We start from the raw sequence: 16804 nt of genomic DNA, 5'->3' as shown, positions 1-16804 counted from the left end.
GGTTGGAGCTCAAGGGTGGTCTGGGTTTTCTGCAGTGGTGGGCCAAGGAGCCTACACTTCCCTAAGGGAAGTTAGGTGAGATAAATTTGGGCATAAATGTAGTGCCTGAAGGGGCAGCCCATCTTACATTGAGAAGTGTGAAACAAGATACATATTCATGTATTCCAAAGACAAACTTGGGTATGTCACGGAATGATAAATTCAAGGAAATTAAAATCAGGGCTGAGATTCTATTTTTTAATTCAGGCTACTGGGCAAATATAGTATTATATTTTCACTTTAATTTTCAATTTTAAGAAATGAAGACATTCTAGGAACAGAATAAGACCATCTGTCCAACACATTTCTTCTTTAATTGTCCTTTTTCCACTTTATTTTTCTTTTCTTTTTAACAACTTCCCTCTGTCTCTTCCTTCGGAAACAATTCAGGTGTCTCTTGAAATCGTTTATGTTCATTGTGCAATAGCTTTCCCTCATAACTTATTCCATACGGTTTCTGGACACCATGGTTCTGACCAGCTTCCTCATTTGCTCTTTTTTCCCTAGTTTGCAACTTATTTTTCATACTTGCTAACCACTCTTCTGGTTACAGTTATATATTACTTCTCTAGTAACTAAAAGGAGCAATAACATAATTAAATATATGCATCAATTGTATTTCCCTGATGATGCCTTAAACTTGCAGCTAATTTGAATACTGTGTAGGTCAAAAAAGACATCATTTATGTATTTGCAGATGAAGAGTAGTCATGATAGAGTTAAATGAACTAATATAATTTGTGATCACAAAAATCAGCATTATTACATCAACACTCAGGTTCTAACTTGAATGTCTGAGATTAGAGGTAGCTCTTGCATACAGCCAAAATCTAAATAGCCTTCTTGTGTTTTACATATCAGGGTGCATCTGTAATTCAGCTCTTTCTAACGTTGTTGCCCAGCTCCATGCTTTCTCCAAGAGAATATTATCTGTCTACAATTCTATTCAGCACTTCTGGCATAGAGGAAAATTTGTCAAGTCTGCTGAGGATTCCCCTGATGTAAGGGTTTTCTTATCAGAAAAGTCACTCCAGCTCTTAAACTGTGCATCTACAAGTGATGTACATTCATCTTTATCTTGATACTTTTTTGAACTTTCTGCCAACAGCAGCTTGGTTGAATCTGAAAATCATGCTTACATGATTTTATTAGGTTTTGTTTTTGTAAAAAAAAAGGTTCTGGTGCTTGGTAGACTTAAAAGAAAAAGTAAATGAACAACAACAGCAACAGAAAGACATGTTGTGACTGGAATTGTTGGCCCAGTGCTGCAGTTGAACCAGTACTGCCCAGATGAAATAGCTGTGACACATTTTAGAGATTTCTTTTTCACATGAGTTTTCCTTCTGAACAAACACCACCACCCCCCCCCACCCCCACCCCCCACGCCCCGCCTTAGAATTAGGAATCATTGAACTACGGGATCTACCATTGGATATTACGGAACAATGTTTGGATTACTTTGGTACTCATTTTCCATGGACAGAAGGAAATCCTCAACTTAAATATTCAGCATGTTGAAAGGAACACTTTTGCCAGGTGTCAGCATGTATTTTATTCGCAATTTTTGGAAAGGGGATCAAACACTGTTGGTTTGTTTTTTTTTTTTTTCTTTGCATCTAAAAGGTATTTCAACCAAAGAGTCCAACGGAAGGAAATCAGTAATTTTTTGACACTTTCAGCTTGTGTCAAGTTGTGGTTTTCCAGATTTTTTTTAAACTGAAGCTAAGTGTTAGCTACCATTAAATAAGATAGTTAGACAAAGCACATACCTGAGTTCCTTAGTGAAAACCAGCAAAAGTACTACAAAAGCACTGCACATTGTTTCTAAGTACAGTGAGCTATAGAATACCCATGCCTACCTTAGCTATTTTTTGTGGACTTCATAGCTGTATGCAGCACTGACATACAAATCTTGTGCTGTCCTGCTTCCATTGGCTCCAAACATACAGGGGAGCACGCCTCTTGTCAATTTATGTGGATGACCATTTTGCCAATCAAATAAGCAAGGGCTGTTCCATCTTTTCTGCAGAGTCCAGATGAGATGAGTTCATGGCCTTTCAGTGACACGGGAGGTTTGTTTTTTAAGGCATGTGGAACAATGTGACCAAGATTTTTGAAACGTGAGCATATAGAATTAAGGATCTTAGTGGGAAAACTGCACTGAACCTAGCTAGAGTGCCCTTAGGCTCACAGCCTTATTGAGAACAGGGGTAATTATTTAGGTGACTAGCAGTGGATGAACTATAGTCAGCCACTTTTGATATCCTGGCTTTTTTTTTTTTTAACCCCTATAGAAAATACTGGCTGTTAACAATTCATCAAAACCAGCAGCAGTATAAAATGCCCCTCTATTCCTGTGCATGTTTTTCATGTATCAACTGGAATTTACATTTAACTTCCAAAAATAATGCCAGTAAGCAAATACTGGAATAAATTAAGAATAATCTTGTAAATACATGCTCTGATTCTCAGAATTCCTCAAGGAAAATGTTGGTGTCTTGAATAACGAAGCAAGTACAACCAGATTCAGTGAGAAAGCAAGGGATAGCATTTAAAACGTTTTGGTCCACATGACATTTGTCCATATCTGTATTGACTCTACCTGTTTTCCATAACAAGAACTTTTAAGACAGGGAAAATTATGCCAACAGAATAGAAACGGGCACACTCCTGAATCATATTATTGTAGACTCTGTTCCTGCAAAGAGAACTTGGGGAGGCTTTTTGATCTACCTCAGTGAACTGTTTGATGCATAGTTATCTGTGTGCTTTTAGGGGATTTTGGCAAGTTTATTTCTTAATTATAAAGTGGTTTTTAAATTAAAACTGCTCAGCAGCTTCCTGCCTTTCAGGCAAAATGGCATAATGTTTTGCACTGGATTGGGTTGTGTAGATAAAGTCTCACCATCTCCTGGTAAAAGACACCTTTTCAGTATGTACCCACTACACCCCAAACACAGACTGGGCTTGAAAAGTGCGAAATAACATGGATAAAGTCATTGGGTCATACCTCTCATGCCCTAGAGTTTAATTGTCAGACCAGACGCTACTTTTCCATAACAAATTACTTTGAGGTAACTAGTATTTCATTATACTGGATTTTATTAGCCAGGCCAATTTGATTATATTTGTCTTTTTTGCAATTTCTTTAAAAAACAAATTGGGAGCTTCTTGGCTAAGGTCAGAGCATGTCTTCAAAGGAGCTTCTTGGCTAAGCTTAGGCTATCTTGTCCAATATGCAGAACAAAATAAGCTATAATTACACTAAAGTTTGGAATCCATTGCTGGCCATCCTTATGAATCTAATTTGTTCTGTACTGTATCCATAAGGCAGGAAGCAACCTTTTCTCATCTACAATGTGTTCCTGCTCCATCTCTTTTTTTATTTTCTTTTTTCTGTTTTTGGAAGAATTTTTCAGTGTTTCTGGTGGTTGGAAGAGGTGGATCTGTGTTCTGGAGCTGATGGGACACATGAAAAACAACTTGGCGGCAGCAAACGTTCCCTTTTTATATCAAGGGAAAAGAGTTGATTTGAGTTGTGATAGTACAACGTAAAAAGTGAATACTCTTTCAGGAAACTTAGATCCTCACTTGTGGTGCAAGTTCAGTGAGAGCTGGAGATTAGAAACCACTGTCACAAGCATGGACTTGGATTACCAGCCGCATCTTAGATCTCATGGATCAGTAGGAAAGGAATTTGTAAGCTGCAAACTTTGGTGTAGCTGCCTAGTCCCTAACTTCAGACAATTTTTCTCAAAGGTGAAGGTAGTGAGAGCAGGTATTGAAGTGTGTTCAGAGAACTTGTAGCACCCCAGAATTTTTAGAGCTTTTTAATTCATTACTTTCTGAAACTAAATCAAATTTCTCCTCAAGACATTTCAGGTATGATTACATTGACAGATGCAAGCAGCAGTAGAAAATAATGTAGTATTTTTAAAGAGCATATTTTCTTAACTGTGTCTTTTTCTATTGCAGTGTAGTTATAGGGCTGTTCTGTTGGAATTTGATGTAGGAAAGCATTAGTGTTCCTCTGATTTTCATTCTACACTGGAATGAAAATGGCTATGTGTAAGACTTTGTTTACATTTAAAAAACTACAGAATCAAAATTATTCTTGCACTTTTCTGTAGACTTTTCTCCCAGCATTTCTGTGATAGCGAACAACTCTTTAAGGATGAATCATGAACAGCATTCATCCTATAATTATCACAAAAGGCAATAAAAACAAATACATTTGGGAGAATCACAGTGATACAGGAAAAGAAAGCAAAGCCTAAATACTCACACAACTATGCGAACAAAGGAATTTGTCCAAGCCTACTTGGATCTTTGTATACTTTAAATTTAATGTAATACAAACTACAAAAAACTCCAAAACTTATCAGTGGAGACATTTAATAATTGGCTTGATCAAAGAAAGAGTGAACACAACGTGACATTTGAAAATATCTTAGGGAAATTGAATTTAAATAATACACTTAGTTCTGTGAATAGTAACTTTTACAGATGTAAAGCACACCCATCCAAATAGAAAAAATCTGGTGTTGCTTTTGGCAGCTTCTGCATTGTATCTGGATTGCTGGCATTTCACTGTTAAGGACCTTTGTGAGTAGGCACAGCGGTAAAGGAGTCCTTTGGAGCTATTCATGTTATGGATTAAGCACATATAGCTACCTGGGGTTGTGCCTTGGGCCTCTGTCTCACAAGGGGAGTTATTCATATCCTTTGGAAAATGCTGTTGATAATTAGTGCTTTGTAGGGCAGTGAGCTCACTCCCATTACATAAGATTAGCGCTGTAATAAGGAGCTGGCTAGTGTCTGTGGGCCAGATTGTCTGTCACTTGGAGAACACTGCCAACTAGGAAAGTAGTGGGGCATATTGCCACTTTTAAAACTGCCCAGAGACTCTACAATAGTTTTTCTTCCCTTCGGCATAGGAGAGTTTATTCTTTGTGTTTTGCAGTGCTGGGCTTCGGGTTGTCAGTGTTGGGTAGTTACCTTAAAAGAAAAAAAAAAAAGCAAAACAACCAGAAATTTACTTCTGGCAAAAAACAAAGCCCTCTCTTTTCCTTCCTTTTATTGATCAGTGAATCAGAATGCTTTAGTTTGAGCAAATCTGTAACTACACCCCTCTCAGAAAGAGTAACTTCACTGAACACAAAAATCTTCAAAAGGCGTGGAGTATTGCAGGGAAGGAGCCTGCCTCTGAGGGTTAAATAAAGCAAACAAACTAAAAAGTACTGTAGTCAGCTGCAAACAAAAAGCTCATTGTGCCCATATCCCACAGGATCCTTGGAGAAGGAGTTTTTAAATCTACCAAATGTTTTGGTTTTGTGCTGCAGTCAGTCATTACAGCCTCTTTTTAAGATGTTCATTTGACCTGCATTTAAATGGAGGAAAACTATATAATGTTATTAACGACAGGTATATTTTTAGTTCAATATGTTGTAGGCAGTAAGGAGGGCTTCTTGGACAAAGTGGGGGTTTGTCTCATTTTTAGCAGGGGGGTCAGCAGTTACTTCAGAGCCTTGTAATGGCTAGCTCTGGACTAAAATCCTTGGACAGCTTCAAACCTGCAGTAATTGTTGATGTAAATGACAAAGTGCAGGATTTTCCTTTTTTCAATGGCTCTCCTGGTAGTTGTGCACAAAAAGAGTTAAGTCACACCCTATGCAATCTGCATCATGTTGATAATATTTAATTATGTGACTCTCAAAGAACATGTGTTATATTGACCAACATTTAACACCCCACCATAGTTTTCTTCCACAGTAAAACACCTTCCCGTTAGCAAGAGAATTTCACCAGCTCTTTGCCACTCAATTCCCAGTCGCTGTACTGAAGTGACTTCGAAAAGCGCAGCACAGAGAGTACACCCACAAAATTGAACTATACAGTGTGTGAACCATGATGAAAGTTATTGCTCTAAGAAGAGCTGGTACAGAGCAGATAAAAGTCAATACAGTTGTGTCCACTGGCTTCAATTAGCTTTTAAAGAGACATCTTTTCTGAATACTTACTATTTTGGAACTACTCAGTACCCGGACTCAGCAGTGTGTGGACATTGCCATCTAGTGGGAGCTTTTTGCCATACGTGGTGGTTTCTACTTCTCATGGATAAGTTATCATGCTATGGTTATTGTTTTAAACATATGTCAAAGAGCTGGTCATCTGCTCCACCACAGGATCAACTCCCACCAAAAGATAGGACTGATAGTGCTTTTATGTTTAAGCTTCATCAACTAGCCTTTTTTTGGTTGTTTAATTCGTATTCCTTAGATCTCTTTCCTAAATTATTTATTTTTGCATAGATCTTACTGCTTATTCAATCCATGCTTGTGGATATTCATCGATATAGATGAGTGTACGTTATTCAGAGTCCTTTTTGCAAACTGTTGCATAGGACATCAAAGAGTTTTTCAATACATCCCACTGCTCTGCTCCCAAAAAACCCTTTCAAGTGAAATCCTTTGCAAAGGTCCTTAGGAAAGCTCCTTCTGAGAGTTTGTCTTGCTCACAGTGTGAATCCGTAATGGGGAGCGTTGGGTGCCTGCCTGATCCAAATCCTACCAGTTTCCCAAATCCCATGCAAATAAAGCTCAGATTAAGGGCTTGAGGGAAGCCATTCACTATGATCTAAAAAATATCTGGATCATGACATGTGATTTTTCTGTGTACTTGTAGAAAAGTTTAAATATAGCAGTTGTCTTCAAATTGACTAGAATTTCTCCCAGAGAAGATTTACGAACACACTTAGCTTGGTCGCTCCTTCATCAAGTTACTTTAGCATGTGTCTGAATTGTGCATACGATTTACCTTCTAGAGTTTAGGGCACCATCTGTGTCTTTAAAGCAAGGTATATGCTTAAGCACTCACTGAATGGAGTTTTTGAATGTAACAAATGCTTTTGGTGAGTTCTGTTAGACTGCTCCCGTTCATAAAATTAAACAGAATAATTCTTTGCAGGACTGGGGTGAAATTAAATGAAACAGAGCCTATCTTTCTTAATGTATAAATGCATTTAAATATTAGGTGAACTTAATGGAAGTATTTCAGACATTGCCAAATCTTCACAGTAATATGTTTGATTTTTTTTTTGCTATCAAAAGGAAATGCAATCCCTTTCAAACTTCCTGTGAGTGTCTCATGTAACACAATCAGTGCTGTATAACAACATGAGTCACAAACAAGAGTTTTCTGAACTGATCCATATACTCATTGTAACCTTGTGCTGATCTTGTTGTAGTTCAGCCAGCCTACAAAACTGGGTAATTAATTACCAGGACTTACTGAAAGTGAGATGTAATTTTTAGTTAAGTTATCCAGTTATACAGACCTCCACAGCAAGGGACTTGTTCAGGGGCTTTCCTGATAAGTATTTCTAAGATATCTCTGTTATTGTGAAAAAATTGCATTCCTGTTCTTAACAGAGTTATGGGGAGAAAAAAGGACAATAGCCAGTAAGCTTTGCAGTGGTGGTTTCGGCTTGTTTAGTGATAAATACCAGGCAGGAAATGTTGCTTCACTTTAAGATGAAATGGCACAGAGATTATCCAGTCAGCCACTCCCTACATTTTTACCTGTTTTTTCTGTTTGCCTCATTAGTCTTGCATTAAGAAGCAATCAGATAAGGAAGCAGCCAGAATGAAAGTAAATAAAAATCACGGTGGAAATTACAATTCTTAAAAAATGCCAAGACAGATTTGTACTTTAAGCTTATTTAAACATGATGAAAACATGCTTCCTTTTCCCAGAAAGAAAAGCATTAATGTTGTAAATCTAAATGGATATATTTCAAGTAAATTATTTCCCATCTTTAGTTATGTACAAAAGATTATTGGCCTTTACACAATAAGGAGGTCAAGCAGTAAAGTTTTGTTTGCAACGGTAGTTTATTTTATTGTGCTTCATTAAACACAGAGCTTGTTGACTATTTTGGAATGCAAAATCCAAGCAATTGGTCTCAGCCACTTCGTGTGCCTTTTGGAGATAAAGGAATGGCTAAAATTTCCAAACCAGTGTCGCAAAACTGAGATATTGTTTGCTCATAGATTCACTTTGGCAGTGCAAACTCCTGAAAGAGCTGAGTGAATTACTCATTAGTAAGGAAATGAGTCCTTCAAATAAGGCTGGTTATCTGAAAATTTAAATAACAAATATTCCACAAAGTAGGATCTTCTTCATGGTGGGAAGGCTATGCTCATTCAATTTAATTAGCAGCCATCTGAATGAGAAAAAGTAGTGACTAGCTAATAAAGTTAGCTGCTTTACAGCTCTTGTTATAATCCTTGCTTTCTTAGATTTAATTTGTGTGAAAAGTCAGCCTGTCACCCAACTGGCAGATTATGGCTGTGAGTTAATTCAATGCCATATAAGGAAATCCTCCTCCAAAACATGGAACTCAACAAAATGTCTTCACGGGCCTTTGTAAGCATCATGTCCAAGCTCCTTCTGTGAGCCAAGAGAATACATTGTCACTGTTTTACGGACTGGGAGCCAGCCAGCCAAGTGCATTTTCTAGTGCCACATAGGAAGCCCGAAGAACTGAACCCCGTCTCAACTTCAGTGCTAACCCATGAACCATCTACCTTCCTTCTGCAGGAAGATTTTCAGTGATTTTCAGCGCTTTTCAGCGGAGAAAGTTAGAATGAGTAAATCCAATGTGTCACTGCAGGCTTTAGTTTCAACAACAAAGGAAAAAACTGTATAAGAAAGATTAATTAATTATTAGAGTATAATTAAAAGCATAAAGAGCACAACAGAAGCTTGAGTTTTCAGCCTGAAATGATGGCAAGACATACTAACGATGTAGCTCCCAAAGGACCAAATGAATGTACAGGGACTAAAATCCTGTCCCCAGGGCTAGGTCCTGATGTTACCTGATTACACAGAAACTTCAGGTTTTTGATAAGAAAACCCAAGGGTCTTGATATCATTGATGTTGAGAGCTTTTCAGAGTGGCTGGTGCAGTGGTGTCTGCCTGAGCCTGAGGTGTGTGCTTGCAGCCTTCACTCCCCTGCATTGCTTTGAACTTCCCTCTCAGCCACCTTGGCAAAACACACCTCATAGCTGGAGGAGAAAAGTGTAGTGGGCCAAACCTCCTTTGAAGTACATTTTGAGTCATGTACATAATTAAGATTAAATGTCCTAAAATATACAGTCTGGGAGTGCTCTGCATTTTAATCCAGGGGAAACTTCACATCTGTTGTGGTACTGCTGCTTAAAAACCAGGGTAGTAATAGTTTTTATGTCCCTCTGTGAGATCACTCAGTGTAGTATTTCTGCTGAGAACTAAAAGGGTCATAGAAGCTTCTTTTTCTATGTATTAACTTAGCATTTGAATCTATTTAGGTTTTCAGAAACAGAAGTCATACCTTATGAGTGATGCAGCTGAGTGTTGCTAAATGTGTCGACTGAAGCGTGGTTATTGGCAAAAGGATGTCTTAAGCTTTATCAATTGGAACACAGTGCTCCCTAGCGCGGTTTCTTTGGCCTGCTTACACAATAACAATTTACATGAAGATATAACCTAGCAGCAGGGTGGCTGGAACGACGCCAGCAGTTTTTGGCTCGTCTGTGAATACGGCTGATCTTTTTTGGACATGATCTTAAAAACAAAACAAACCTGAATGGTAAATGTTGCAAAAGAATGAGGGTTTTTTTTTTAATTTTTGTACAATATACTTTTCTGAAAGAGAGTAATGCATTGAAATGAAAGGATCTTAAACGAAATAGCCAGTTCAACAAGGGCATTTTGTTCAGAGTATTTTGAGCAGTGTTTCCCAACTGAATAATGATGACCTGAGTGTCCTAGATGCTTGTTGCACTTACCACAAGGGTAGAGAAGTCTTTACACTTAGCACACTTGGAATGAGGGGTTGTAAGGGATACCTTTGAAAACAAACAGTACAAATCAGTATGTGACTTATGGGATTTAGTTCTTTCCCATCAATTTTTTGCTGATGTAGGTTTACTGGAGATAGTGTAGTCACCCCTGATTTATAGCAGTGAAGTGAACACCAGACTCATGCTCATGGTCATACAAGAATGTACTCCTTAAGAGGAAAGCAAAATATTAGTTTGTTTTTCTAGCAACTTATTCCACTCAAATTGTGAGAATCTTTTTGTGTCATTATCCCATTATCAGTGGCTAAATAAGGAATTGAAAAACTACAGCAGAACTGGGTGGAGACCTAAGAAAGCAATTCAGCAGTCTGGAACTTCCTCTGCTAAGCAATTCTGGCACTAAACCCAAGCAAAACCAGGGTTATTGAGCCAAAATAAACCCATGCAATGACGATATCAGATGTGAGGTAACAGCAAGTCATGCTGGAGGATATCAGACATTCTTGAATAAACCTCAGGGCCTAGATATAATCCTTTGCCATTACACTTCCAGCAAAGCAAACACAAATTTTGGAGTAATTATGGCAAGGCAAGTAAGAGCATATGAAGTCTATGTGCTTAGGGTGGGAGCTGGCAAGCTGCTGAGCACCTTCAGCTTACACGCCCCCAATAGCCATTAAATATCCTTCATTCCCACACTCTGATCCTGACTGAAGCAAACAGCTCTCCAGTATCATTTTCACAAGTAACAGCTGCAAGGGTCGTTGAAGTCTTTCCTTTGCTCTCAGGATGTTATTGATCAAACTTTTCTACCACTAACCTGGTTAGTGGTAGAAAAGCTGTTTTCTTTATTTTTTTCTATGTGTCCATATGTCTGGGCATATTCTTGAAAGCAATTTAACTGCCTCAGCTTCAGAAACTGTTGCCCATCATCTGAGCAGTGTAATCAACGATGCATACACTCGTGACTTACATTAGCAAATCCTACTTTTCAGTTGGGTTGGGTAGTAAGACATTCAGAGGTCAAAGTCAGAGGTGATCATTTCTTTCTGCTTACCCAGCTCCACAACACTCAGACAGACTTCCCTGCAGCGAGAGTGAAATCAATTTTCCTTCAATGCCTTATACTTTGTGGTGCTCCTGAAGGTGCATCACAGTCTCCCATGAAGAGGAGACGGAGCAAGTACCTGGGGCAGTACCATCAGCAAGCCTGAGCCTTCAGTGTGTGTATGCATTCAGCTATGCCTGGTTTAGCAGGAGTAGCTTTCTATGTCATGGTAGTGTGACAATTTCTGGTTGGATTCTTGTATTCTTAACTAGCTCTGCTGTAAAAAAGGTGCTTGGAGCACTCTCAGTTTCATTAATACACATCATACATGGGTAAATTCCTTTCTCCCCATTTTCCTTCTTGTCAGCTCAGAACATACATAGATTCATACAATCATAGAATGCATTGGGCTGGAAGAGACCACCAAAGGTCATCTAGTCCAGCCCCTCTGCAGTGAGCAGGGATATCTTTAGCTAGATCAGGTTGGCCAGAGCCCCATCAAGCCTGATCTTGAATGTCTCCAGGGATGGGGCCTCCACCACCTCTTTGGGCAAGCTGTTCCGGTGCTTTACCACACTTATGGTAAAGAACTTCTTCCTAATATCCAATCTAAATCTACCCGTTTCCAGTTTAAAACCATTGCCTCTCGTTCTTAACGCTATGTGCCCTTGTTATCAGTCCCTCCCCAGCTTTCCTGTAGGCCCCCCTCAGGTACTGGCAGGCCGCTACAAGATGTCCCTGGAGTCTTCTCCAGGCTGAACAACCCCAACTCTCTCAGCCTGTCCTCATAGGGCAGATGCTCCAGCCCCCTGATAATTTTCATGGCCCTCCTCTGGACCCGCTCCAACAGGTCCATGTCCTTCTTGTATTGAGGGCTCCAGAGCTGGACATAATACTCCAGGTAGGGTCTCACCAGAGCAGAGTAGAGGGGGATCTCTTGATTTGCTGGCCACGCTTCTCTTGATACAGCCCAGGATGCAATTTGCTTTCTGGGCTGCAAATGCGCGCTGTTGGCTCATATCCAGCTTTTCATCCACCAGTAGCCCCAAGTCCTTCTCGGCAGGGCTGGTCACTATCACATCATCCCCCAGCTTGTATTGATTGTGAGGATTACCCCGTCCCAGCTGTAGGACCTTGCACTTGGCCTTGTTGAACCTCACGAGATTTGCATGGGCCCAACTCTCCAGCTTGTCCAGGTCCCTCTGGATGGCATCCTATCCCTCAGGCATGTCGACTGCATCACTCAGCTTAGTGTCATCTGCAAACTTGCTGAGGGTGCCCTCAATCTCACTGTCTGCATCACTGATGAAGATATTAAACAGCACTGGTCCCAGCACGGACACCTGAAGGACACCACTCGTCACCTGTCTCCATCTGGGCATGGAGCCATTGATCGCTGCCCTCTGGATGCGACCATCCAGCCAATTCCTTATTCACCAAACAGTCCATCCATCAAATCCATATCTCTCCAACTTAGAGAGAAGGATCTTGTGGGGGATTGTGCCAAAGGGCTTGCAGAAGTCCAGACAGATACGCACAGAACTTGCTTTTCTGTTTTGCACTAGGTGTTACAGGAACCGCCGGTAGATCCCATTTGGCTCATATGTGTGGTATTTGACTACTGTGTTTGCAGAACTCATACTCTGATTTATAAGCTAATGTGAAATGCTGAATTCTGGACTTGAGTAAATGAGTTAGTGTGAATTGTAGATTAGGACTATTAAACACTGAAGTGTAGAAATGGAATTAAGTTAGTTCCACATAAAAAGGGGAAGTTTTATGAGACGTAATAAATTCAGAGCAGAACAAATTTACTTAGACCATGATTGTTAAATTGCTTGGATAATTAAAACCTGTGATGGGTAAGATGACACATGGTAGAAAAAGCTTAAGTGCTTAACTCAATTTTTTCACAGTTTCATTCATTATAAGATAAATACTACTTGTGTGGGGTATGTTAACTTTATTTCTAAAATGTGTTCATGCAGTCAATGAATAGTCATTATTTCATAAAGTTAAGAAAACAGAAAGCTAAAGTTTTACGACATTTATATAGGCCAGCTCTAGATAGAAAGATGTAAGCACTGAGGAAAATAAAAGCACTGTATAAACTGTGTCTTTTTGACCATACAAGGGGCTAGCTGCCTGGTTAACGTCTGGCATTTATGTGAATTCCAGTCCTTTCAGATATCTATTTTTATCCTTCATTAAATTCTTGTTGGAGTGACACAACAGAAGTCCCAAAGAAAATCGTTAAGAATAGTTTCACAAATCTTCTCTTGCTTTTCTTTACATAATATTACGCAAATCTCAAATTACTGTGCTTCATATGGGATCAAGATGAAACAAGAAGTGGGAGGAAGATTATCCCACCTCTGTTGACTGCAAGGACAGTAGGCTATATGTCCCCTACCAAGGACTACTACATAGATCTCCAATCCATGTGACACTCCCTTTTTTTCTATTTTTCTTGCTTATCGATTGGAAAAACAGACTGAATCCTCCCTAATTTTCATCCAACAGTGTAATTGGGCAATGATGAGCTTAGCCACACTTGAAAAAGTGCATTATACAATGGAATAAATGCTGGCTTAGCCTATGCATGAAGCCATGCACAGCTTGTCAGCAGCCAGCATCTGCAGCTCTTGGCAGGGACACATCTTTAGGTAGATGCAGACCTGAAAGCTGCAGAACTGAGTAGCTAAGTAAGTGCAGATCCACGTGTAGCCAGCTTGGATACCAAAGAACAGAGCCTGCCCAAATTGATATGTCAGGTGTGTGTCCCAGGTGCAGAGCTAAGAAACTGTTTTTTTTTATGCTAAACATATTTTTCATCCATTTGAAGGTCTTTTTAGGGTGGTGGTTTTTTTGTTTTGTTTTGTCACATACCTGCAATCAGATTTCTACTGCTAAAACTAGCATGCCAGTTTCTGGATTTATTCATATATATTCATAGATGTCTGAGGTTATTTTTTCTAGAGAGTGCAGAATTCAGATCATCATTTCTAAAGCTGAAAGGCTGCTGTATATGCTCAGTCTGCCACCTAGGACTTTTTAGTGGAAATATCAGTCTGCAATGATCTAGGGGCACATTTTGACACCTTTACTTATTTTACACCTGTACGTCATCCAACTGAATGACTTAATTAAATGAGGTCAGAGAATAAATAATTTGAGTCTGAGAAGACAGCCTGTGATTTGCCATTTAGTAGACATGGGCTAATGAGGGTTATGGGTTGTTTACTGCATTTCCTGGCATTTCACTTCATGTCTGTCTATGTAGGAAAGAGTATGTTTCAACACATTTACGATCAGATTTTTCTTGTGCTGTATTGTGTCACTTCGTTTTGTTCACCTGACATAAGTTTACAGTAAGTGAGAAGATTGGAATATTTTTTTCCAATTGAGATAATCTGTTAATAGAGTGAGAGGATGTTATAAATCTAGCTTTGTTTAGTTTGCACTTAACAGCCTGAATCAAACAATTGGGATTGCTCTTCACCAGAAGTAATACTGTATGTTTTTCTGTAAAACGGAATGTGAAAATACTCTAACACTGAGGATAATCAGTTTACTCCTCTTTCCTGCAGCAATACGAGAACTGGCGACCAAACCAGCCAGACAGCTTCTTTTCCGCTGGAGAAGACTGTGTTGTTATAATATGGCACGAGAATGGGCAGTGGAATGATGTACCATGCAATTATCACCTTACCTATACCTGCAAGAAAGGAACAGGTACAAACTTTCCAGTAACAATAACTTAATTCTCTGAATTCCAGTTTCATAAGTTAAAATCACAGAATCACAGAATTCTGGCTGATTTCTGCCAGTGCAGTGACTCCTCAACCGAGTCAGCCTCACAAGTCATCCTTGTTACATCTCTACTTAATCTGTTGAGTCAGGCACAAAAGTGTATACAGCTGAAACTCTTGGTTAAAACCAGGCAAATCTCTTTTTGGGTACAGATCCCAGCAAAAGAGGCATTCATGTACCTGGCAGGCCTGATTCACTTGCATATCATGAAAATATTACCAACTTTTGTTTCCTGGGATGGCATCAGTGTGAAGTATGTGGGCAGCAGAATATTGGTAGGCAGTCAGAGCAGGCAGTTGACTGCTGGTATGTGGTTAGCTTTTCAGCTTCAGTTGAGCATACATCTCGCCTATCAAGTAATGCTGACCTTTGTCTTCCTCTTTTCCAAAACCATCTAGTTTAACAGCACCACTGGAATCTGAAAAGCACATTTGGTTTATACACTGTTAGAGCTGATAGTCAGAGGAAAACTGTTTCCCAGAGCTGTACGGAAATACTTTATGAATTGCCTGTGCCTCTTCAGACTAGGAAAGCAGAGAAACAGCCAAAATCTTGTGTTCGCTCCATTGTTCCCAATTACCATTTACAACTTTTTGTTAACATGTTGTCTAGGCCTTGACAGATCCACCGGTTTTAAGTGGTTTTAAATAGTCTATTGTTGAGGAATACACGAGAAGAACTGAAAACGTGACTTTTTTCTTGAATGCCTATAATAACTTCACTGGTTCTCAGGTTTTGCAGCTTTCCAATGAAAATCACTTCTTTGTGTGAGTATGCCAACCTTTTGGCTCAAATTTACATCAAAAATTTAAACCAAAAAGTCAATGCTAACGATAGTATCTGCTGTATTCCTATTTACATCATTACTGTCTGCAAGACTGGAGAACTACAGGAAAGAGTGATCTCCCTGTCCTTATTTGAATGTATCTCTTGGGAGTCTAACTGAGATTCCTTGACATCTTTCTTTAGCCAGGGTTTAGAGGGCAGTACCGTATTCAGAAGTGCATTTCCAAACTGATGTTTTTTGGGTTATGTTCTCTCTCCCTTTCAGTTGCTTGTGGTCAGCCTCCTGTTGTGGAAAATGCAAAGACCTTTGGGAAGATGAAACCTCGTTATGAGATTAACTCCCTTATTAGATATCACTGCAAAGATGGTTTCATCCAGCGTCATATTCCAACCATCCGGTGTCAAGGGAATGGAAGATGGGATATGCCTAAAATTACTTGCATGAATCGTGAGTTCTTTGAAAGTAAACTGGTGCGGATCAGAAATGATGGACTAATTTAAGATTAATAAGCACCTAACATATATTTTAAGAGAAGTGCAAATCTGCCATGACAGATTATGACAACAATACTGCTCACTCTATCTGTAGGAAAAAAAAAACGCCTCCAAAACTGATGAAAGTGTTCCTCTTCTGTTTTTATAGAAGCCACTAAGATTCTTTTAAAGTGAACAACAACATTTACAAAGCCCTTGAAATCGACAGGTTCCTAATAACACTAAAAATTCTTTCTGCAGCTGTGATCTAACTGTGTGTAAAAGATGCTTCTCCTGTCTGTAACATGATCATAGTACCAGTTAATCATTTTTTAGCCCTCTAATTAATTAAGAATAAATGGAACTGTAATGCTAAGTGTAGCCAGCCGGTTCATAATTAAATAATTTTAAATTAATTTCCCTTTTTTCCTCCTTCTCATTGCAGCATCTACATACCAAAGGACTTACTCTAAGAAATACTACTATAAACATTCTTCATCAGGAAAGGGAACATCGTTAAATTCATCAAAACACTATCATCGCTGGATCAGGACATGGCAGGACTCAAGGCGCTGAGAGCTAAATGGTGAACGGGGATTTCCACCATTTCAGCCAAAGTCATAACTTTCTGTGCCTTTTCTATCAGTTATAGGAGTATTATCAAATTGTTTTGAAACTATGGACTGCGGTATTCACAATGCATTTTGCAAAAATATGGTGTTTATCAGAAAATTTAAAAAAAAAAAAAAAAGGAGAAGTGTTTATGGGGATAAAAGGAAACCATTTCCAGCCTATAAA

General features: G+C 39.1%; 1 protein-coding gene across 3 annotated transcripts in view; it reads left to right on the top strand.

Moving 5' to 3' along the window:
* The window catches only part of VCAN (versican), a 109331-nt gene extending 92749 nt beyond the window's left edge, over positions 1-16582 (top strand). For all 3 annotated transcript variants that reach the window (XM_086479133.1, XM_086479132.1, XM_086479130.1), the window contains 3 exons: positions 14524-14668; positions 15798-15980; positions 16452-16582. In XM_086479133.1, coding sequence (XP_086335259.1) covers positions 14524-14668; positions 15798-15980; positions 16452-16582 — 459 coding nt within the window. The remainder of the gene's footprint in view (positions 1-14523; positions 14669-15797; positions 15981-16451) is intronic.
* The last annotated feature ends 222 nt before the right edge of the window (positions 16583-16804 follow it).

This window comes from Leptosomus discolor, chromosome Z (assembly GCF_034619465.1).
Source record: "Leptosomus discolor isolate bLepDis1 chromosome Z, bLepDis1.hap2, whole genome shotgun sequence".
NCBI lineage: Eukaryota > Metazoa > Chordata > Aves > Leptosomiformes > Leptosomidae > Leptosomus > Leptosomus discolor.
The sequence above is the reverse complement of the archived record's forward strand: the minus strand, read 5'-3'. Positions and strand labels throughout refer to the sequence as shown.